The 23446-nt window shown below is 47.4% G+C and overlaps 1 protein-coding gene and 1 long non-coding RNA gene across 2 annotated transcripts; both read right to left on the bottom strand.

The window, feature by feature from the left end:
• Nucleotides 1-1441: 1441 nt before the first annotated feature.
• LOC135187461 (nuclear pore complex protein Nup98-Nup96-like) lies at nt 1442-14108 on the bottom strand. The gene is made up of 9 exons (XM_064166188.1): nt 13986-14108; nt 13180-13310; nt 11415-11602; nt 10124-10240; nt 8510-8751; nt 6942-7055; nt 4402-4540; nt 3200-3377; nt 1442-1970 (listed from the first exon to the last, which is right to left on the bottom strand). Exons 1-9 carry the CDS (start codon nt 14080-14082, stop codon nt 1911-1913), a joined length of 1266 nt encoding a protein of 421 aa, XP_064022258.1. The 5' UTR covers nt 14083-14108; the 3' UTR covers nt 1442-1910.
• Nucleotides 14109-20960: 6852 nt separating this feature from the next.
• LOC135187462 (uncharacterized) lies at nt 20961-23204 on the bottom strand. Its single transcript, XR_010307337.1, has 3 exons — nt 23122-23204; nt 22309-22483; nt 20961-21038 (listed from the first exon to the last, which is right to left on the bottom strand). It is a non-coding gene; the product is annotated as an uncharacterized LOC135187462 (long non-coding RNA).
• Nucleotides 23205-23446: the final 242 nt, after the last annotated feature.

A 23446-nucleotide genomic window follows, 5' to 3' on the forward strand; every position in this document is an offset into this window, starting at 1 on the left:
AATAACAGCCATGTTCTCCACTTACAGAGGTACCTTTTCATTTTGGATGTATCTGTTGCAACCTACCAGCTCCCAGGCACGGAGCATGTGCTACTCCACTAATGTATACCAAGAGAATCCATTCCAACAAACAGGCAGCAGCCACTCCTAAGGGAACAGCGTGGACCTGGCACAGTGGAAAAGCTCAGAGCAGATATTCTGGTTGGAAATCAAGTGTCAGCTGTACAGGAGGCTTATTACTGATGGAGTGGGTTCAGAGCAGGGCCATGGAAATAATCAGGGGCTGGAGCACAAGGACAGGCTGACAGAACTGGGGTAGGTCAGCCTGGAGAAGGCTCCAGAGAGACCTAATAACAACCTTCCAGTACCTGAAGGCAGCCTACAAGAAGGATGGAGAGATACAGTTTACAAAGGCCTGTAGTGATAGGATGAGAGGCAATGGTGAGAAATGAGAGAAAAGGAGATTTAGATTGGATGTTTTAGGAACAAGTTCTGCAACATGAGTGTAGAGGAATACTGGAACAGGTTCCTGTAGAGGTGGTTGGGGCCCCATCTCTGGAGACATTCAAGGTGAGGCTGGACAGAGCTCTGGGCAAGTTGATCTAGTTGAAGATGTCCCTGCTGACTGCAGGGGGTTTGGACTGGGTGACCTTTGGAGGTCACTTCCAACCCAGACCATTCTATGATTCTCCTGCTCTGTCACAGCATCACACAGTATCACCAAGGTAGAAAGAGACCTCATAGATCAAGTCCAACCCTTTACCACAGAGCTCAAGGCCAGACCATGGCACCAAGTGCCATGTCCAGTCCTGCCTTGAACAGCTCCAGGGACGGCAACTCCACCACCTCCCCGGGCAGCCCATTCCAGTGTCCAATGACTCTCTCAGGGAAGAACTTTCTCCTCACCTCCAGCCTAAATCTCCCCTGGCACAGCCTGAGGCTATGTCCTCTTGTTCTGGTGCTGGCCACCTGAGAGAAGAGAAGAGAACAACCTCCTCCTGGCCACAACCACCCCTCAGGTAGTTGTAGACAGCAATAAGGTCTCCCCTGAGCCTCCTCTTCTCCAGGCTAACCAATCCCAGCTCCCTAAGCCTCTCCTCGTAGGGCTGTGCTCAAGGCCTCTCCCCAGCCTCGTTGCCCTTCTCTGGACACGCTCAAGCATCTCAATGTCCCTCCTAAACTGGGGGGCCCAGAAGTGAACACAGCACTCAAGGTGTGGTCTAACCAGTGCAGGGTACAGGGGCAGAATGACCTCCCTGCTCCTGCTGGCCACACTGTCCAGCTACGTTAACCATGACAAACACTACTATGACATCCAGACATGGATGATTCACACTCAAAGTGTATATACTGCAGCTGAGATTGGTGGAGCATATCTGGAAACTGTATTTCCCTCGTGGTCTGGGCTACTCCAAACTCAATTGGCACTTGGACAACCAAATTGTGAAGTCCAGAAATTTATTAATGCCATTCAAATAATCATCAAGTCATTGGGCATTAGAACTGAAGTAACACAAACAGCTGTAAAGCAACACCACTGCTCCTTGGGTTATCTACTGGTACGAGAAGGACATGGATATGATCTCCACCTCCTGGGTCGTGACAGCCTCTCCCTGCAGTCACAGATCACCTAAGGCTGAAACTGAAAGCCTGCTTATGTACAACACCAAAAGATTCTCAGTATGTCCTACCCATCTCAACCATCTAACTCCCCCTGCTCATCCTTCCAGCACACCTCAAGAGCTGAACATTTATTTTCAGGAACAAGGCAGTCAAGAACCCAGTTTTGGTAAAAAGCTTTCTGCTTTATGACTTGTTTCTTCAAAAAATTCATACATGTTCACCACTAACACCTGGCTTTAAGAGTGTATTCTCTCCCAGCAGTGCCAGGATGCCTTCCTTGTGTCTGCTTACAAAGGATGTTCTTCTTCATCCAAATCTTGCAAGCCATACTTGGAAAAGTGTGGCACCTGTGTGATGAGAAATGCAAACATCACACCTTGCAAAAGAGATCTCAGGAATCCATTTCTGAGAGCCTGAAAACCACGAGCTGGCAGAACCATCCACCTGACACAGCAGCTGTGACACCTGCTAAAATTTCAGCTTTTGTCTAGAACAGCTGCTGCATGCAGGGCTTCAGGCAAAGCAGATTTGCTCATTTGGGTGAGGACTGTTTGCACTGCAGAAAAGAGATCTGAGACAGTTTACAGAGAGATCTGAGACAGTTTACAGAGAGATCTGAGACAGTTTACAGGAGCTTAGCAAATTTTTGGATTTTAAGAACCAGAAAAATTAAGCAGGTTGGAAAAGATCTTGGAGATCGTTGAGTGCAACTTATCACCTGCACCTTCTAATTAACTAAACCCTGGCACTAAGTGCCTCATCCAGCTTCCTTTTAAACACCTCCAGGGATGAGGACTCCAACACATCCCCAGGCAGCCCATTCCAATGCTAAACACTCTCTATATCAAGAAATTCCTCCTAATATCCAACCTAAACCTCCCCTGGCACAGCTTCAGGCTGTGTCCTCTCCTTCTGTCCCTGGGCACCTGGGAGAAGAGCCCAACCCCACCTGGCTACAGCCTCCCTTCAGGTACTTGTAGACAGCAATGAGATCTGCTCTGGGCCTCCTCTTCTGCAGGCTGCACCCCCCCAGCTCCCTCAGCCTCTCCTCACAGGGCTGTGCTCCAGGCTCCTCCCCAGCCTTGCTGCCCTTCATAGAATCAACCATGTTGGAAGAGACCTCCAAGATCATCCAGCCCAACCTAGCACCCAGCCCTAGCCAGTCAACCAGACCATGGCACTGAGTGCCTCATCCAGTCTTTTCCTGAACACCTCCAGGGATGCTGCCTCCACCACCTCCCTGGGCAGCCCATTCCAATGCCAATCACTCTCTCTGCCAGCAACTTCCTCCTGACATCCAGCCTATACTTTCCCTGGCACAACTTGAGACTGTGTCCCCTTGTTCTATTGCAGGGTAGCCTGGAAGAAGAGGCCACCCCCCACCTGGCTACAATGTCCCATCTGGACACCTTCCAGCACCTCAACATCTTTCTTAAACTGAGGGGCCCAGAACTGGACTCAGCACTCAAGGTGTGGCCTGAGCAGTGCTGAGTACAGCAGCAGAATTCTAAGCTGTCAGATGATTCTAACTTCAGACAACTTCAGATATTTTTTACAACCAGAGCAAAAATGTTACCTTAAACACCCAGGATCCAGTCTCTGGGCGGTATTCCACGAACTCAGCTCCCTGCCGCCGACAGGAGGACTCCAACCTGCCTGCATATTTTATCTGCTCCAGTCGCTCAGGGCTCTTTATCAGACAACGAGATGTTTTATCTGTAGGCCAGACTCCATCTAAGGTAACCTCTGCTCGTCTGTCAAAGCCAGACAACAGAGTAAAAGACAATGAGGCTTTGAGGCAAAGCCATTAAGGTCACAGAGAGGAGCTGAAAATAGAAGGGAGGAGCTCAAAGCAGTTAAGAAACCTTTAACTCTAGAACGCTGCCAACTGAACACACAGCCCTGACTTTTCTTGGTAGCTGCCTGCAGACACAGGAGATTGTCTACATTCACAGGCTCACAGGATGTCTGAGATTGGAAGGGACCCAAAGAGATCATCCAGTCCAACCCCTCTGCCAGAGCAGGACAATCCTATCTAACACAGATCACGGAGGAACACATCCAGACAGGCCTGGAAAGGCTCCACAGAAGGAGACCCCACAACCTCTCTGGGCAGCCTGTGCCAGGGCTCTGGGACCCTTCCAATCAAGAAGGTTCTGCCTTGTGTTGAGGCAGAACCTCTTTTGCTGCAACTTACACCCATTGCTCCTTGTCCTATCCCAGGCAGCAGTGAGCAGAGCCTGTCCCCCCCTCCTGGCAGCCCTCAGATACTCATAAACATTGATCAAATCCCCTCTCAGTCTTCTCTTCTCCAGACTAAGCAGCCCCAGGTCCCTCAGCCTCTCCTCCTCAGCCATGTCCTCCTGTCCCCTCATCATCCTCATAGCCCTCAACTGGACCCTCTCCAGCAGATCCCTGTCCCTCTGCAACTGGGGAGCCCAAAACTGAACATAGTATTCAAGATGGGGTCTCAACAGGGCAGAGTAGAGGGGCAGGAGAACCTCCCTTGATCTGCTGGACACACTCCTCCTGATCCACCCCAGGATGCCATTGGCCTTCTTGGCCACAAGGGCACATAGTTGTGCCATGGGTAACTTGTTAGCCACCAGCACCCCCAGGTCCCTCTCCACAGGACTGCTCTCCAGCAGATCACCTCCCAGCCTGGACTGCTGCAGTTTATTATTCCTCCCCAGGTGCAGGACTCTGCACTTGTCCTTGTTGAACATTACAGAGAGCATTTTAGCCACTGTCCCCACACAAGCCACAGGCAAACATCACCTGTTTAATCCTTCCCCAACAGGTGGCTTTCTTTCATCGTCGGGGTAAACAACCACCTCCTTCCTGCGGATATGCACAATGTCATCCAGATTTAAGTTAGTCAGGTTGACTTCTCCTTCAAAGTAAATTGATCCATAACCTGCAAAGCAACCCAAAATAGCCCAATTTGTCCACGAAAAAAATGGCATGCCAAAGATGTTCCGTTCCTGCTAGGCTCCTGCTTTCCTCACCTTCCCCCCAGCATGTCTGAGAACAAAGGTTTCAGAGACTTCTCCTTCCCAGTGGGAAACCAGGAAGAGGTTGCTCTCTTCTCTCAGGTGGCCAGCACCAGAACAAGAGGACACAGCCTCAGGCTGTGCCAGGGGAAATTTAGGCTGGAGGTGAGGAGAAAGTTCTTCCCTGAGAGAGTCATTGGACACTGGAATGGGCTGCCCGGGGAGGTGGTGGAGTCGCCGTCCCTGGAGCTGTTCAAGGCAGGACTGGACGTGGCACTTGGTGCCATGGTCTGGCCTTGAGCTCTGTGGTAAAGGGTTGGACTTGATGATCTGTGAGGTCCCTTCCAACCTTGATGATACTGTGAAAATAGTGGGGATGTGCTATCAGCTTTGTTATAGGCAATTCTCTGGCACAGAAAGCTTTTTTGTTCTCATTTCACTATTCACACTGCTCACACAAATACAAAGTGTACTTACAGCACTTAGAGCACTGCAGAGAGATTGTTTCCAAAGGCCTGTTATGATAGGACAAGGGGCAATGGTTTCAAACCAGAGCTGGGGAGATCTAGTTTGGATGTTAGGAACAGGTTGGGCACCATGAGAGTGCTGGAACACTGCAACAGGTTGCTCAGAGAGGTAGTTGAGGCCCCATCCCTGGAGATATTCAAGGTCAAGCTTGACATGGCTCTGGGCAACCTGATCTTATGTGTGGCCAGCAGGAGGAGAGAGGTGATTCTCCCTCTCTACTTTGCTCTGCTGAGACCCCATCTAGTTGTGGAGCCCTCATTACAAGAAGGATGTGGAGATGCTGGAGCGTGTCCAGAGAAGGGCCACAAGGGTATTCACAGGGCTGGAGCTCTGCTATGAGGACAGACTGAAAGAGTTGAGGGTGTTCAGTCTGGAGAAGAGGAGGCTCCCAGGTGACCTTACTGTGGCCTTTCAGTATCTGAAGGAGGCCTACAAAAAAGCTGGGGAGGGACTTTTTAGGCTATCAGGGAGCAACAGGACTGGGAGAGATGAAGCAAAGCTGAAGGTGGAGAGATTTAGACTGGACATGAGGAGGAAGTTGTTGGTGATGAGAGTGTTGAGAGCTTGGAATGGGTTGCCCAGGGAGGTGGTTGAGGCCCCATGGCTGGAGGTGTTTGAGGCCAGGCTGGATGAAGCTTTGGCCAGGCTGCTCTAGGGTAGGGTGTCCCTGGGCATGGCAGGGGGGTTGGAACTGGCTGATCCTTGTGGTCCCTTCCAACCCTTCTATGATCTAGCAGAGGATGTCCCTGCTTGACTGCAGAGGGGTTGGACTAGATGACTTTTGGAGATCCACTCTGGGATTCTATCCTATTCAGAAAAAGTGTTTTAAAAACCAGTGCAGCCCCTGTGATTGTTGATATTTTATACATGAAAGCACCAAGAAATGCAGTTTGGACTGAAGGCTCTTTGCTAGAGCTCACCCAGCTCCAGTGCAGCCAGCAACTAAGATGGAAGCAACCACAATTCAGGTTTGCACCAATGGTTCATCAAGTCTGGATTTCACAGCTTGGAGATTTAAGAACAGCAACGAAGCTGCAGGTGCTTTTGTTCTTTTCATATTCATATCCCCTATATTCAGCACTGGTTAGGCCAAACCTTGAGTGCTGTGTCCCGTTCTGGAGCCCTCAGTCTAAGAAAGAGTTTGAGGTGCTTGAACATGTCCTGAGAAGGGCACCAAGGCTGGTGAGGGGGCTGGAGCACAGCCCTATGGGGAGTACCTGGGGGAGCTGGGGGTGTTTAGCCTGGAGAAGAGGAGGCTCAGGGGGACCTTACTGCTGTCTACAGCTACCTGAAGAGAGGTTGGAGCCTGGTGGAGGTTAGTCTTCTCCCAGGCAACCAGGGACAGAATGAGATGACACAGCCTCTAGCTGTGTCAGGGGCAGCTTCAGGCTGGATGTTACGAAGAAGTTCTTCCCAGCAAGAGTGACTGGCACTGGAATGGGCTGCCCAGGGAGGTGGTGGAGCCACTGTCCCTGGAAGTGTTTAACAAGAGACTGGATGTGCACTTGGTGCTATGGTTTAGTTGATTAGAAGGTGTTGGGTAATAGGTTGGACTTGATCTCAGAGGACCCTAGTTAATTCTGTGTGACTCTGTGTGATACTGAAGCTTCTCAAGTAACCCCACAACACAGGTTGTTAGTGCCACCAGTCTAAAACGTGACAGGCCTTTGATGGGAGTTGTTCACCATGCCAAGACACTGCTTATAAGGCTGAGGGCATGGAACTCAAGAGTTAGGTTTCATGGCTTTAAAATCACAGTCTGAGCTTGCAGCTACTGGCAAAGCTGCTGGTGCTGACCTCTGCGGCCTATGGTGAAGTTGGTCACAACACATTCATTGCTGTCACTGGTCAGTTCAGCAAGGTCCTCCAAGGAGGGGATGGTGTAATAGCCACTTCTTGTTAGAACAATCCCTAGAACAGAAAACTCAGTGAGAGCTGGGTTGGACAGCAAGTTCTCAACTTCAGCATTTCAACTCCCCCTAGTTTTATGCTATCCCTTTTGTAAGTCTGGACCACTGAAGGTCCTAAATGAGCCAAGAATCAGTGCACCCAAAACAGAGAAATCAGTGCCCTAACTCCACAGCAGATTTAAGCCTTGACAGCAGATTTAAGACAACTGCCAGGCCTGATTCTTCCAGCCCAGCACCTGTCATCAGAGGCCAGAAGCAGAGGTGTGGGTGAAAAGAGAACTGCAGACACATAGAGCCACACCTGACAGAAACACTCAGGCTGCTTTAACAATCTGGGGGCTCAGGCACCTGCTGAGCATGATGCAGGATCTTCTGTATTTAACAGCCTCCAAGACTTTTTTTCTCTATTCATCTGTTTAATGAATTTTAGGGTTTTTGCATCTACAACTTCTTGCCACTGTGGCTTCTGAAGATGGTTCATTTGAACACATCACCTGCTAGTTTGATTAGATGTCACATGTGGTCTGTAGGGATCTTTACATCTTCTCCAGATCACTCTTAGCATACAGCCCCACCTCTTCATCAGCTACAAAGTCTTAGTTAAGGGAAAGGTAGTCAAGACCTTATTAGGAAAGGCTGAGAGATTTGGGGTGCTTCAGCCTAGAGAAGACTGAGAGGGGATCTAATAAATGTTTAGAAATATCTGAGGGCTGGGGGTTAGGAAGGAAGGGACAGGGACAGTCTCTGCTCACCTGTGCCCTGTGACAGGACATGAGGCAATGAATGGAAACTACAGCACAGGAAGTTCCACCTCAACATGAGGAAGAATGTCTTGACTGTAAGGATCACCTGAACAGGCTCCCCAGAGAGGCTGTGGAGCCTCATTCTCTGGAGACCTTCAAAACCCATCTGGATGCACTCCTGTGCAGGTCCTGATCTGGCTCAGGGGTTGGACACAATGATCTCCAGAGGTCCCTTCCAACCCTTAACATTCTGTGATCCTGTGACCTCCCCCCTCCTTCACCTTTTTCAGTTTCACTAAGCCCTCAGGCTGGAAATGGGAGAACTAAAAACACACAGATGATGTGTCTAGAGAGACACAGCTACATTCTGCAGTCCAGTCCTTTCCTGCAAACTCTATGATGCAGTTAGCACCTTGGTAACTACCAAGCATCAGATTTCTAACTCTTGCTACTGCAGAGCAGTGATAGGCTGGGTTCTCCTCCTCCCTGTCATGCATCTCACCACATCAATCTACTAGAAAACTGAGGGATGAAATGTAACTGCAAATTGGCTCAGCAGAAAACCACATTATACTAGCTCAGAGTCAGAAAAGCAGTGTTTATATTCTGAAGGGAAAAGCCTGGGAGTCTAAACCAGCAAATGAGAACTTCAATGAGGCATGCACAAAGTGCTGTCAGGAACTAGACACCCACTGTCCCCTCACAGGCTAACCTGCAGGATGCTGACGACGCACAAGATCAGGCTGCTCTCTGCACTCCTCCTGAAAGTGGTCATCAGGAAATGGGGCCTCTACACTGCAGCCTTCCAGCCCTGCACTCAGAGACACAAAGGCATCCTGCACTGTGCTCTGTGGGGTCTGTGGGGTGGGCTTGACAATGGGGTTAGTGTAAAGCTCAGTCACTTCGTGATGATCTTCCTCCTTTTCCTCCACTTGCTCATCATCTTGTCTGTGGCTTTCATTGGGGGGAAAGGACAAAGAGAACATGAAGAGATGGAGAAAGTTGAATCGTTGAGTTTGAAGTGGCTCATGTCAACATTCAAATTCTGCTGTCCTTTCACACATAAAGCAAACAGGACCATCACACAAACTGCAGTCAGCAGACTGAGGGAAGCTGTTGTGCCCCTTTTGCAGCTCTGCATCAAATTTGGGGGCCCCCATTACAAGAAAGCAGAGCGAGGTAAGACCAGTAGAGGGGTACTACCATGGTTGAGGGACTAGAGAATGTGTTCTGTGAGGAGAACTTGAGAGAAACGTGTTGCTCACTCTGGAGAAAAGGCTTGCAATGAGGTGCAGTAGCAGCCTTCCAACACCCAAGGCAACATTCCAGCTCTCCACAGATATGTATAGCAGAAGGACAAGAAATAAGAGTCTGAGGGAAACAGGGAAATCAATGAGCACAGTCAAGCATTGGAAGAATGATCCAGAGAGGCTGCAGAATCTTCCTCTGTGGAGTTCTGAGAGAGCCAACTGGACACAGTCTCCCAATAACCAAGTCTGAATTCAGCCTTGAGACTGCTTGAGGAACAGAGACCTCACAAGCTCTTGCAGGAACATGATTGAGTCAAACCTGAGCACGTTATTGCCACAAGCACTCCAAAACACCACCTTCAGAGAGCTGCCTGCTGTACCTAGTTGCAGGTAACACAGCCAACAAATGTCTCTTCCCCATTATCAAAAGACCAGGTCAGGACTAAGGGGTCCTAATGTTTCCCACTCCTATAATCCATTCTTACTCCTAGGAGCTTTTAGTAACACAAAAATACTGATCTGGTCAGGAGGTTTTCTGTGGTTACCAGGAAAAAGTGAAAAAAAAAGAAAGAAGTCCATCTGAAGTACAGCAGCAGATTTTTAGAGGAAGTGGTTTTTCAGGCTTTTGAGGGGAAGAGAAGGCCTTAGAGATTCCACATTTTAACATGTAGAAAATCAGTTATTGCTATGAAACACTGGGATGAGTGGAGCTTCCTTGCAATTCCCTCCTCCCCGAGGAGAACTGAGCAGACAGAGAGGTTCTTCTCACCTCAAGGTCAGGTTTATCACTTCCATGAAGAATCAGCCTAGCTTCTTGCTACAGGGAACAAAGAGAGTCTTATCCAGAAAAGAAACTGTTCCTCTTTCAACTCCTCATTTAGTATGGAGTGAATCAGGAAGTGACCACAGAGGATGAAGAGTTCAAGAGGAAACAAGTATCACAATAAGTCAACCCACTTCCAGCAAACATCTAAGACGACACCTCTGAAAATAGCAGAGTCATTCTATGAAAGGTAATTTAGAGACAGGCACTGCATTCCTCCTAAGTATGAACACCTGGATGATGATCACCATACCCATTTCCCTTCTCTGGACACTCTGAAGGAGAAGCCACATCTTCATTCTCATGGTTCTCAGGTGAGAACAGACTCCTGCTCTTGAGATTCTTCAAAATCAGTCTTTTGATGCTCTTCCTAAACAAAGCACCAAAGAGAAGCTTGGATGGATATATTCATTGCATGCTTAATTCACATGCTCTAGAGACTAGGAATCAGCTGTAGAAGACCTGCTCCCACACTCAGGACATAGGAAGTCTTCTAGAAGAGCCCTGCAGCTTCTGAGATACTCTTTTTGGAATTCCACTCAAGGCTTTTGGAATTTCCATTCAGATACTAAGTGTGAAAAGTGAAAGTCATTGAAAGGTCTAAAACTTGAGCTTAGCAAAACACAGTATGAGCTGTTTTACAAACCAATGCTTTGCCAGCCAGAAGCACAGAACCCTGCAAAGAAAGTCTGACCCAAAGCTGCAGGTTCTTCTTTCCTACAGGGTCACTTCAGGAGCAAATCAAAAACCAGACCAGGATTCACTGCCTGCAACGTGAAGACCTCTCCAAATCTATGCCATTAGAGTGTTAAGTGTGCCTTTGTTCTGTGCTTTTATTCCTGTGATGCTTTTCAATAAAACACAGTCATTCTCTGCTTTCAGCCTGGAAAAGCAACAGATGGTTCAGGCTAGGTTAAAGACAAATCAAGATCACAAAAGTTACAGAACCTTTTATTTAAACCTATGCTTAGAAGTACTTGCAGTAACTGATGCAACCTTCTCCAGGCGTTGGGGGTTTTCTTATCACTTCAAACTAAACCCCCAAAGCTTTCCAATCCCCTCTTCAATGGGATTGCCACTGGTGCTCCTTCAGGACTGAACCCAAAAGCTTTCAGTAGGCAGATGCACAGCACCATTACTCATTCCTCACAAAAAGATCTGAACTAAAGCCAGCACCAAGCTGTGTACAAGTCAGAAATCTGCCCTCATCCTGAGTCATAAGCAAATTTCAAGGTACTTCTACTTTAGCACCAGGAAGTATTACACTGTATTAGCTTTCCCTGTAATATTCCTGGCTTTATAGAAGCTTTGCTGCTCCAGCAGAGAGATGACCTCATTTTACACCTTATTTGGCCTTAGCAGTTGAAGACAACATTCCTACTCTCATTTTACACAAAACCTGTGTATAACCTTTATCACCACTTACATTTGAACCATGCCATAAAACAGTCCTAGAACTCAGGACACTCTACAGGAGTTTACTTAATTTGATCAGATTCTTGTTAATACCTCCTCCCTCCAGCATGCACAAAAGCAAAACTGACCTTGGCATGAATGAACCACTGGCTAGGGATGGCTCATCATCATCATCAAGACCATCAGAGAAAGACTTAGCAAAGGCAGATGATGGCAAAGCTTTTGGCCTCACTTTGGGCTCCGGACGTGGATTCAGCTTGTAGGTAGTGCATGTCTTTAAGGCCTTCTCAGCTGCTGGGTTAGCTGTTACCAGCCTCTGAAATAAAAAGATATAGAATTGGAGTTTTCACACCACTTCCTGTAAGGGTTTGTGGGTGGTGAGATGCCTGTTTTGTTATGGCTGTCCACTCCAGGACCTCTTAAATGCAAAGCAGAATAAAGAGGGGAGCCATAAACCAAAATAGAGACCCAGAGCTGGTTGACAACAGGTAATGGAAACAATGCCAAAGGCCCAAAGTCTCCAGTCACTCATGGGTGAGCCACTAGCAACCTACAGAGACAGCCCTGCAGAGAACCAACCCAAACCTCCTGTCCAGGCTAAGTGAGTCTGCGGACAGCTGCTGGAGTCTACCAGGGCTCTGCTGGAGCAAGAGAAAGCCTCAAGTGCTCTGCTCCAGCCTCCAGGCTGGGACTGGTGTGTGCCCCAGCTGTAGCTACTGGGTTAACTACAGCAAGTGAAAGTCTCAGCAATATCTACTGGAACAGGACCACAACTCAATGGCCTTTGTGCCTAGGTGCAGTTGCTTAGCGGTGGGGGGCAGGCAGAGCACCTGCATTGTCTCCAGAGCTCATGCAGGAGGGATGCTCATGTAATCTGCTGACAAGCTTCAAGATGGACTAGCCTACAAGTAGGAGGCTCTGGGTGCTGGCATGGATCTGGGAGAGGCAGAGGACTTGTGCCAATACCAAGGGATCTGTGAGCACACCATGCCCAGGCAACGAGTGTATGAGCACCTGCTGCTATGTGATCCAGCAAGGATCAAGCTAGACCAGCCTGCCCTGTGGGCAGGGCTATTGGATGGACAGAGGGGCCATGCTAATGCTCAAGAGAGCCACAAATGTGCATGTCTAGAGAGTGACCATGTGTGCTTTCACTGGGGAACTTCAACCTTTAGCCAAAGAGGAGGAAGGGAATATGGCTGTACAGGCCAGGATCTAACAGTCCTTGCAGTGCTCCCCATGGTGCTGCTGATGGCAGTTCCTCACCTGTGTCTACACAGCTGGCTGCATCAGCACACCCTGAGTTTGGGGTACAAGCTCACCTTCAGCACTGATAACTCCTGCATATGGGAAAGTAACAGCTACCTCCATCAGTGTGGGAAGCAGATCCCCTAGGTCTCTCTGGAACAATGTGCTGGACTCCAGAAGCTGGACAGGAGTAATTTCTAGCCCCTAGAATTTGTCCAAGGGGCAGCAGCCACTGAGAACCTGCCTTAGCTCTTGAGAAGTCTGGAAAGTGTTTGTTGTATTTTAAAACAAATCAACAGGGTATGGTTTGCCAGAGATTGACATAAGAGAAGCCATAAACAAAGGTCAAGTCAAGCACCAAAAATAATCCAAGCATTTACCCATTTTTATTCCCAGCTAGCAGCAGTAACCTTAACAAGAACTCCAAAGCCAATGCCCTGAAGCAGCCAAAAGCAGTAAACAAAGCCACAGCAGAAGCACTTTGTGTCATGGAGAGCAGAAAAAGCCACTGCAGCAGCAGAGTACACAGATGGCAACTGACCTTGCTACTCACTGCACACTCCAGCGAAGACTGTGAGCACAGATTAAGTTAAAGTCATTTTAAATCTCACCCAGAAAGTGAGTTTCATATTTACATGTTCTCACCTCTTCCTTCTTTGGGCCTGGCATGGGGCTCCTGAAGAGTGGCAAATCTCCATAAGGTGAGTAAATCAAGGTAAAAAGATATTGCTGAAGGAGGGCTTGCTGGGCAGCTGAGACATTTGGGTCTGGCAGTGCTACAAAAACAACATCATTCTTTAACATCTCAACAGTTTTACTGCTGCAACCAAGAAAGAAAGACATCCATGGATAGAAAAGACATCCCTCCCATCAGAGATTCTCCTCAGAGCAGTTCAGATCTCTAGACAAACTTCAGCATTCCTTTCCCCTGTTCTTCAGTCCCCATTTCTGCAGCAGTCTCAAGTTAAAAATCAGATTCTATTCCTTCATTAAAATTTGCAGCCCAATTCAGGAAGGTTTTAATGGTGAAAAGCTGAGGCCATGTGTACATCAGCAGAATGAGCCTGGCCTGCCAACACCTTCAACTAATACATTTGACTTAGGAAACATCCCTCAAGGAAGAGAAAAAAAATACATCTGTGATGCAAAGTTTTGCTATCCTTGCTATAGCAATCGAAACTACTGGGCCAGAGTTCTCTCTACAACAAAGGTCTCTTTATTTTGTCTTCTGTCTTCTAGCATCTAATTTAATTCCCATTAACATTCTGTAAGTGTTCACACTTTGAAGTGTTTTGAGCGACCTACAGCAACTGAATTCTGTGATTCTGTGATTCAGTAAAGGCTCAGGCACTTTGTTTTCTTCCTAAGCATTTGGGTGGGATGTGCTCTTACATTTAGGCACATCTGAAACCACAGAGACAGCAACTAAACTCAGGATAATGCACACTTACCTACAGCAGGCTGAGGGGTTCCAAAGCCCAGAGCAGCTGTTGATGTGCTGAATCCTGGTGCTCCAAAGGTTCCTGTTCTTGGTGTTACCCCAAGCATAGACTGGGTGTTTCCAGACAAAGACGTCTGTCCCACCCCAGAAGCTGCTGCAGGAGAGATGATTGGCAGTTACTACAGCACTCTGACAATCTTACAATCCAATTTATCCCACAACAAAAGAGCAAATATTTACTGAATTGCAAAACACATTCAACATGTTCATGAATGCTGCAGACACTTGAGATTCACAGGAGCAGAAGAGAGGCTTTGAACACAGAGGACACCATCAGTTTCCTGAGGCATCAGCCACCACTGCAAGTGTGATGGTTTGGGTGTTCCCTGCCCCCCCCACACTTATAGAAATCATCCAGGCTAGACTCAGCCAGCTCTGGAAATATGAATGAAGCTTATATTTACAGCTAGCACAATATACAAGCAGAGATTTACAGTACAGACAGTCATAGACAGAAATAGACAAGGGAAAAAGGTAATACAGAAACACAACAGCCCTCCCAGAAACCTGAGCCCCTAGGAGGGGCTCTCAACCACCCCTTTCACCTGCCCCCTACCCCTCTCAACCTTACCCCAGTCCCAAGGAAGAATGCAGGCTCAGCCAGGGGGTTAGGAAGCAAAGTGGATTAGAAAAGAAATGAAGGGTGAGGTTAGAGATTGAGATGCAGCTCAGCCAGCAGCCCCAGCAGAAGTGAGAGAAGACTCCCTTATCTATGTTTTGGTTTTATTCTTATAGACCTCAGCAAGCCTATGAGGGAAGTAGACATCACCATTGTTTCCTTTTCACAGCCTGTAATCTAGTTCTTCTCACCAAAACATTCTAGCTAGCTTCAAACTAGCACAGCAAGCAATGCTGCCTACATCTTCTGAAAGGTTATTCAGCACTCTGCTGGGTTCTGATTTGAGACTGATATGCAGGGTTTCCAACTAAAACATCTATGGCTTTTACTGCATTAGAGCTAGCATGTGATACCAAGGCTGTATTCATAGAATCATAGAATCATAGAATCAACCAGGTTGGAAGAGACCTCCAAGATTATCCAGTCCAACCTATCACCCAGCCCTATCCAGTGAACTAGACCATGGCACTAAGTGCCTCATGCAGGCTTTGCTTGAACACCCCCAGGGATGGTGCCTCCACCACCTCCCTGGGCAGCCCATTCCAATGCCAATCACTCTCTCTGTGAAGAACTTCTTCCTAACATCCAGCCTAGACCTACCCTGGCACAACTTGAGGCTGTGTCCCCTTGTTCTATTGCTGGGTGCCTGGGAGAAGAGGCCACCCCCCACCTGGCTACAATGCCCCTTCAAGTAGTTGTAGACAGTAATAAGATCACCTCTGAGCCTCCTCTTCTCCAGGCTAAACAACCCCAGCTCCCTCAGCCTCTCCTCATAGGATTTGTGCTCCAGGCCCCTCACCAGCTTTGTTGCCCTTCTCTGGACATGTTCCAGCACCTCAACATCTTTCTTGAATTGAGGGGCCCAGAACTGGACACAGTACTCAAGGTGTGGCCTGACCAGTGCTGAGTACAGGGGAAGAATAACCTCCCTTGTCCTACTGGCCACACTGTTCCTGATGCAGGCCAGGATGCCATTGGCACTCTTGGCCACCTGGGCACACTGCTGGCTCATCTTCAGCTTACTATCTATCAGTACCCCCAGGTCCCTTTCCTCCTGGCTGCTCTCCAGCCACTCAGTCCCCAGCCTATAGTGCTGCTTGGGGTTATTGTGGCCAAAGTGCAGAACCCTGAGGACTCTGCCTAGTCTAATGGGAAGTAATCTGCTAAACTGTTCACCTGTTCCAAACCCTATTCCAAAGCTTATTTCCACATCAACTATTTCCAGCAGTGCTGACACCAAAACTTTCAAGAGCAGATCCAGCAGTTCATTAATGTGGTTCAATAAATAAGCATCACTAGCTTCACTCAGGCTCACATAAGCATAAAGACCTATCTCTGGCTGTAGCTAAGTACAATCCAAGTCTAATATCAGACAGAGTACTTCTGAAACTAAAGACCATGAAACCATCCTATGGCTGGTTAGTCTGCAAAGATAGAATTCATCTTGAGAACTCCAGTCATGAACCAGCAGGAGCACATCAGAACCAAACTCCATGTTGCCTGCAAGAAGCACAGGCAAATTGCAAACATGCACCACAGTCAGCATTGTTTTCCATCACACAGCATCAAAATACAACACTGAGGTGGCAGTGAACTTGGAGAGAACAGAAGAGCCAGGTGGGCGTTGGTCTCTTCTCCCAGGCAACCAGCAATAGAGCAAGAGGACACAGTCTCAAGTTGTGCCAGGGGAGGTTCAGGCTGGATGTTAGGAGGAAGTTGTTGGCAGAGAGAGTGATTGGCATTGGAATGGGCTGCCCAGGGAGGTGGTGGAGTCTGTGTGGCTGGAGGTGTTGAAGCCAAGCCTGGCTGGGGCACTTAGTGCCATGGTCTGGTTGGTTGGCCAGGGCTGGATGCTAGGTTGGGCTGGCTGAGCTTGGAGCTCTCTTCCAACCTGGCTGATTCTATGATTCTACGAACAGGGGACTTAGAAGCAACTTTCACAAATCCTGTGGTAACAGTTTGCCCAGGGCTGATAACCAGAAGCAAACTGTCCTTTGCTGAGGTGCTGCCCTGGCAGCCTGAGAGCATGACAATTTCTCCCCTTTCTCTGTGCCAGCAGGCTGCTATGGCAGATTAATTGCATTTTAGACTTGATTGCTAACATTAAAATACTTTTTTTTTTTAAAGACAGATGCCAGGTCCTACAACCACTTCTGCTCACTTGCCAGAATACAGTTTTATTGCTCTCCAAGTAAAGAAAAAACACCACAGCAGATTTCAACAGAAGTGCCAAGAAGACTCTCATTGATTTGAACTGTCACTGCACATTCACCCTGCTCAGTCACACACATCCCACAATACTTCTCCCAACACTATTGTCAGAGGCCAACATTTGTGTAAGACCCAATTCTTCAGGACTTTAAGCTACCACTTAAAGTCAAACTGTTTCATTTTACTCTCATTTCAGTGCAAAATCTCCTTATCTCTGTCATCAAGCTACAGATATCACTGGCTTTACCCTAGGTCCTTCAGCATTCCTTCACAGATGCCCTCCTTGCCAGAGGGCATTTATAGCCTCTTAACAGAACTCTACATTCTCCCAGTTCTGTGGTTTCAGCAATTTTCAGTCACAGCTTCCACCTCCTCTTAAGTGCTCATTCTAAGCGGCACTTTGCTCCCTTCCTTCTCAGTCAGGGATTAGCGGCAAGAGAACAGCAGCCAAAGAGGTTTTCCTACTGCAAGTTGCTCACTTGAGAATCACCATCACTTAGGTGGGGTACATGCCATGTAATTTGTGTGACTGAGTCTCACTTTTTGCATATGTACCAAGATGGGAAGGGTTTGTATTGGTTCCTGAAGTCAGAGATGGTTTGTTACCAAGGACATTGCTGCCAGTGGTTGTCCCAGATGAGGGAGCACTCGTCGTGGTGGTTCCAAATCCAGCACGCTTGTTTGCAAACAGGGTCTGAAAGGGAGAAAACATCAATCTGGAAACCTGACAGACTGACAGTACAAGAACTCACAACTCTGGACTTCAGCAGAGCCAACTTTGGCCTTTTCATAGAATCATAGAATCAAGTAGGTTGGAAGAGAGCTCCAAGCTCATCCAGCCCAACCTAGCACCCAGCCCTATCCAGTCAACTAGACCATGGCACTAAGTGCCTCATCCAGTCTTTTCTTGGACTCTTCCAGGGATGGCAACTCCATCACCTCCCTGGGCAGCCCATTCCAATGGCAAATCAATCTCTCTGTGAAGAACTTCCTCCTAACATCCAGCTTATACCTCCCCCAGCACAACTTGAGACTGTGTCCCTTGTTCTATTGCTGGTTGCCTGGGAGAAGAGGCCAACCCCCACCTGGCTACAACCTCCCTTCAGGTAGTTTCAAGCAGTTGCTAGGAGAAATCCCACAGGACAGGGAACTACAAGTTAAAGGGGCCCAAGATGGTTGGTTAACAGTCAAGGACCCATTCTTCCAAGTCAAGATCACCGCATCCCAATGAGTAGGAAATCAAGAAAGGGATCCAAGAAACCCACACGGTTAATCAGGGAACTGCTGGGCAAACTCAAGTGGAAGAAGAGAGCCTACAGATCACAGAAGGAGGGGCTGGCCACTTGGAAGGAATATGACTGTTGTCAGAGGCAACTAGGAAAGATAAGGCCTCCTTTGAATTAAACCTTGCAAGAGAAGTCAAAGACAGCAGAAAGGGGTTCTTCAAATGCACTGCAGGCAACACTTAACACTAGAGGCAGTGCAGGCTCACTGCTGAATGAGGTGGGTGCCCTAGTGACAGAGGATAAAAAAACAGAGCTACTGAATGAAGCCTATACCTAGACTGCTGGAGACTGTCCTCAGGAGCCCCAGACCCCTGAAGCCCCAAAGCAAGACAGGATAAAAGAAGAGTTTGCTTTGGCTGATGAGGACTCAGTTAGGCCTACATCTGGTGGAGTCCCTCAGGGGTCAGTACTGGGACTGGTACTGGGACTGGTACTGTTCAATATATTCATCAGGAGCCTAGATGAGGGCACAGAGGACAGTCACCAAACTGGGAGGAGTGACTGACACCCCCTCAGGCTGTGCTGGCATTCACCAAGACCTGGAGAATTGGACAGGGGTAAATTTTATGAAGTCCAACAAGGATGAGTGCAGTCGTACATCTGGGAAAGAACAACCCCATGGATCAGTATAGGTCAGGGGCTGACCTGATGAAGAGCAGTGTAAGGGAAAGGGACATGGGGGTCCTGGTGGACAGAAGGATGCCCATGAGCCAGCAATGTCCCCTTGTGGCCAAGAAGGCCAATGGCATCCTGGAGTGTATTAGAAGCGGTATGGCAAGTAGGTCAAAGGAGGTTCTCCTTCTCCTCTACTCTGCCCTGGTGAGGCCACATCTGGAATACAGTGTCCAGTTCTGGATGACTCAGTTCAAGAAGGGCCTCAAGGAACTGCACAGAGTCATAAAGATGCTGAAGAGAGTGGAATAGCTCCCTGCTGAGGAAAGGCTGAGGAAGTTGGGGCTCTTGAGCTTGGAGAAGAGGAGCCTGAGGGCTGCCCTCATTTATGTTTATAAAGATGTGAAGGGCAACGTCAGGAGAACAGAGGCAGGTTCTGTTCAGTGATGTCCAATGACAGCACAAGGGACAGTGAGTGCAAGCTGGAGCAGAGGAGGTTCCACAGGAACATAATGAAAAACCTTTTCACTGTGAGGTTGCTGGAGGCCTGGAGCAGGCTAGAGAGGTTGTGGAGTCTCCTTCTCTGGAGACATTCAAACCCCACCTGGATCCTGTGTGACCTGCTCTATGTGATCCTGCTCTGGCAGGGGAGGTTGAACTGGATGATCTTTCAAGGTCCCTTACAACCCCTAACATTCTATGATTCTGTGAAATGAGCAGCATTTCACTGTAGGGAACAAAGCAGAACTAAAGCCAGCCACAACCTAGGGCACACAACCCAGACTCTCAACAGCTGCGCTACCTGCAGGCCACACACTCTAGTACACAGCAAGTGCCTTCTGAACACAAGTGTTATGGCTGGACTCAAAAATCTTAAGTTGCCTTTTCCAACCTAAATGATTCCACAATTTTCACTCTATCACAACCAAAATGACTGAATATCAAAAAATAAGTCATTTTTTGTTAAGTCACCACCACAACTCAGGCTGGGACACACCTAGCAATACACCAGCAGTGAGATGTTCTAGCTCTTTTGCTCTCTTTTACCACTCTGGAGACTATTTGCTAATGAAAATCATTCTTGCAACACTACTTCTACCACACATGCTTATACTGTGTCCCTCAGGTTACACAGAACCACACCATTTTTGCACCTTAGGCATCTTAACTCTTAAAGCAACACCACTTTTCATGGTGGTGAGACTCCAGCTAGAGGACTTGCAGCTGCTTTACTGATGAGGCACAGACATACCGAACTGCCAGCACCAAAGCTTTGTCCTGAAATACGAGTTCCAGCTCCAAATCCAGTACCAGCAGTAGTACTGGTAAGTGTTCCAAAAAGGGCTCCAGGCTGTGTGGGTTGGCTGACCCCAAAGAGACCCTACAAACAAATGCTAAGTTAAGACAAACCTGCAATGCTTTCCCAAGTCTAGTGCTGATAGAATCACATAAAGTTGACTAATAAAATGGTGCTACAACATTATCTCTTTTGCTGAGGGAAGAAAAAGCATTTCAGAAGCTTTAGCCATGCTCCAAGAAATTAGTGCCAAAAAAAGAACTAGGAATTAAAAAAAAAATAGTTAAAAGTTATGCTGGAAGCTTAAAAGGAGTTTCTTCATCACTTGGCACAAGGGAGATGAAGAAACATGCCACAGGATTTTCTGGGAGAAGTCACAACACACTCAGAAAGAATATAATCTATTTGGAGCCAAAGCCCCAGGCTATGCAGTAAGTTACACTTCTGTGGCATCTTTCTAGCAAAAGCTCCAGAAATGCTGCTCTTTAGTCACCAGGAAGCACAGAACATGTAGTGAATTCTCACAGGGTATCAATAATGGAACTGCTTTGTTATCCATGGGAACAGAGGTGGAAATATCTAAATGGATAGAGAGAAGACTGCTTTTTCAAAAGCTGTATTGCTGTCCAGTTACCATGAATGAATTTTTTTGCATTGGCAAGATGTTGCCAGCTCAGAGGGCAGCATTCAAAGCTCTGAACCCTCACTTCCTGAAGCCACACTGCAATTGGAGCTCACTCTACTACAGCCTCCTGTGTCTAGCTGCAGTAGATGTACCACAACTTACACCTTGAAGGGTTAAAACAATTTATCTTACCGTTGTGCTTGTGTTTGCCTGCCCTAAAGAGGTGCTCCCAAATGAAAAGGCAGTGCTCTGAGTTGGTTTGGCTTGACTAAATGGTTTGCTTAAGAGGCTTGTAGTTTGAGAGTGCTGGTGGAAAGGAGTCCCTGTGGTTCCTGATCCAAAGCCTGCTTTACCTACAACATGGAAACACAATGGATAAAACTCACTTAAGGATTCATGCACATCTCCACACTCCACATTCCAACAGGAAAAAAGATGCTTTGTTCAATGGAACAGCAAAACACCCAGTGTCATCAATCCCACACAGGCTTCACAGAATCTATCTGCTTGGAAAAGACCTTCAAGATCATCCAGCCCAACCTTCAACCCAGCAATGAAGGGTCAACACTAAAACGAGTCCATAAGTGCCAGGTCCACATGCTGCACACTGCTTCAGATGGATGCAGTTTGGTTTAGATTTTTCACCAGGTTCTCCTTGTCCTGAGGTCAGTGTGAGCGTAACACCCAAGAATTCCCTCACAGACATGTCTGCCCAAATAGATGCCAGCTTTCATATGGTCAGTTCATTCTCCCTGTGAATGAACCACACCTTTGTGGGGAGCAGAGGAATATGGGATGGGCTCCCATATGTGGGACTTTTCCCAAGCAGAGGCAGCTCAGCTCATCCCACGCAGGCCTCAGGCAAGCCCTGAGACTAAGACCAGCAGTGCTGGTCACTAAGGACAGATACAATTCCAACCCAACACTGCAGCCTTTCTGTTCCTAGGATTTTGACCTTCTGTTTGCAGTCTTCATTCCACAACTACAAATACCTACTTCCTTTAGGCTTGCAGCAGAAGGCATTAGAATTTGTTTGACCTCTGTTTTAGACTAAGCTCAAAAAAGCATGCTAACTGGTTGATGCAACTGGCCTGCAACTACCCCACAAACATTTAGTTATTTCATACATGGATTTACTTTTTGACTAAGGATACCAAAACTAAGCATGAAAGCACAAAACAGAAGATGTCCACATCCCAACCCTGGTCTACTGAGGAGAAGAGCTCCTGGCAAAGTCTCCAGGGAATTTATGGTCTCTTGTTAGCAGGAGAAGAATGATTCACCATTAACCAACTGATGCCATCATCCTGCTGATCATTAGCAACATCCCAGTGTTTTTTTCTTCCAATGGTTTTTACTTGTCCATGTGAACCAGCTGACTTGCAGATGCTGTCTTCCAGCAAAACTTGGGGATGCAGAGGAAGCTTGCAGTCCCTGAAGAGTAAGTCAGCAGAAAATTCTATGGCAAAGAACCCAATCAGTGAACGTTGATAATAAAGCTAGTAAAATTCTGGGCTCCCACCAGTGTTTCCTCATCTTTTTTTCATCATAGAATTTTAAATAGCTTAACAGAGTTACTTGCAGAGCCAGCCACAGCAATGGCAGGGCACAGACAGTACTTACTGGTTCCAAAAGCTGCTTTACTCTGTCCATGTGGAAAGCCTTTGGTAGCTGTAGAAGTGCCAAAAAGCCCTGTAGCTGATCTTGTAGCAGAAGGTCCAAACAAGCCCACATCTGCTCCTGTTGTTTTCGTTACAGGCCCTTTCCTGTTTGCCTGGTAGTCTTCTAAACGGAGTTCCTAGCAAAGGAGAAGCCAACTCTCTTTACATGTTCTTTTCACACAGGATGAGGTGAGAACAGTGCCATCACCATGCTTATACAGCATTCAAGCCAACTCCTGGATGAAGGAGTCAAGAAAAGCTACAACACCGAAATTCCTAAAAAGAAGAGGACACCACAAACAGGACCTAAAGTTGGATTTAAGTTTGGACTTCACTTTTACTTTTCTAGAGCTTTTTCAGACCTTTTGAGAAGAAAATCTGTTTTGAAGTATCACGAAAGTCAACCTGAACAGAAAGGCTTCAGTGTGAAATCCTTGGGAATGTGAGTCTGTTATTAAACATCTGAGTTCTGTCAGAGATTCTGCCACCTTCTCAGCAGTGCAGGAATGCTCCTAACAGGGTCTCTCACCCTGCTGGTACACGGTGAGATGGAATTTCAGCCCTTCACAAACAGCACTGTTAAGTTTTTAAGACCAAACACAATCCATATGGTGATGCAATAAACGTTTTACTTGCTGAAGTCACCTTCCTGTGAGCATTGCAGATATTGAAAGCTGTTCTTGCACGAAGGAGCATAGAATACACTTACCACAGTCCAAAAAACCTCCATTAAACAGCAAACAAGATAAGCAAGCCTGAGTACATGCTGACTGACCTCCAGAGACTTCTTCTCATATTCTTTCATAGCTGTAATACACTGATGCCTCATAGTAATCGTAGTGTTAAGTCCACCTACTGACACAATATCTATACTGGTTGGTAGCTGCAAGAGAAGAAGTAAAGATATCATGCTTAAAATCCAGAGAAAATTCCATTAGCACACTTAGTATGCTCCCAGCAGACCCTCTTAAAGGCTAAGTTTAGCCTGGCACCTGACACAGTGTATTCCCTTTCCCTGTGCAGCTGTGGTCTCAGCAGTGTTGAAGCACCTTCAGCAGCCATGAGTAGTGGAATTTAACCTTGTAACACTTAGGGCAGTG

The sequence above is a fragment of the Pogoniulus pusillus genome, chromosome 27 (assembly GCF_015220805.1).
Source record: "Pogoniulus pusillus isolate bPogPus1 chromosome 27, bPogPus1.pri, whole genome shotgun sequence".
In the NCBI taxonomy this organism is placed as follows: Eukaryota; Metazoa; Chordata; class Aves; order Piciformes; family Lybiidae; genus Pogoniulus; species Pogoniulus pusillus.

What these genes read in the sequence shown, in the direction of transcription:
- LOC135187461 (XM_064166188.1), bottom strand. Translation starts at nt 14,082, where the DNA reads ATGCTTGGGGTAACACCAAGAACAGGAACCTTTGGAGCACCAGGATTC. An exon ending in TGTCCAGAGAAGGGAAATGG is followed by an intron (nt 8,752 to 10,123) that starts GTATGGTGATCA and finishes CCCCAATGAAAG; the next exon opens with CCACAGACAAGATGATGAGC. An exon ending in GCGTCGTCAGCATCCTGCAG is followed by an intron (nt 7,056 to 8,509) that starts GTTAGCCTGTGA and finishes TTTCTGTTCTAG; the next exon opens with GGATTGTTCTAACAAGAAGT.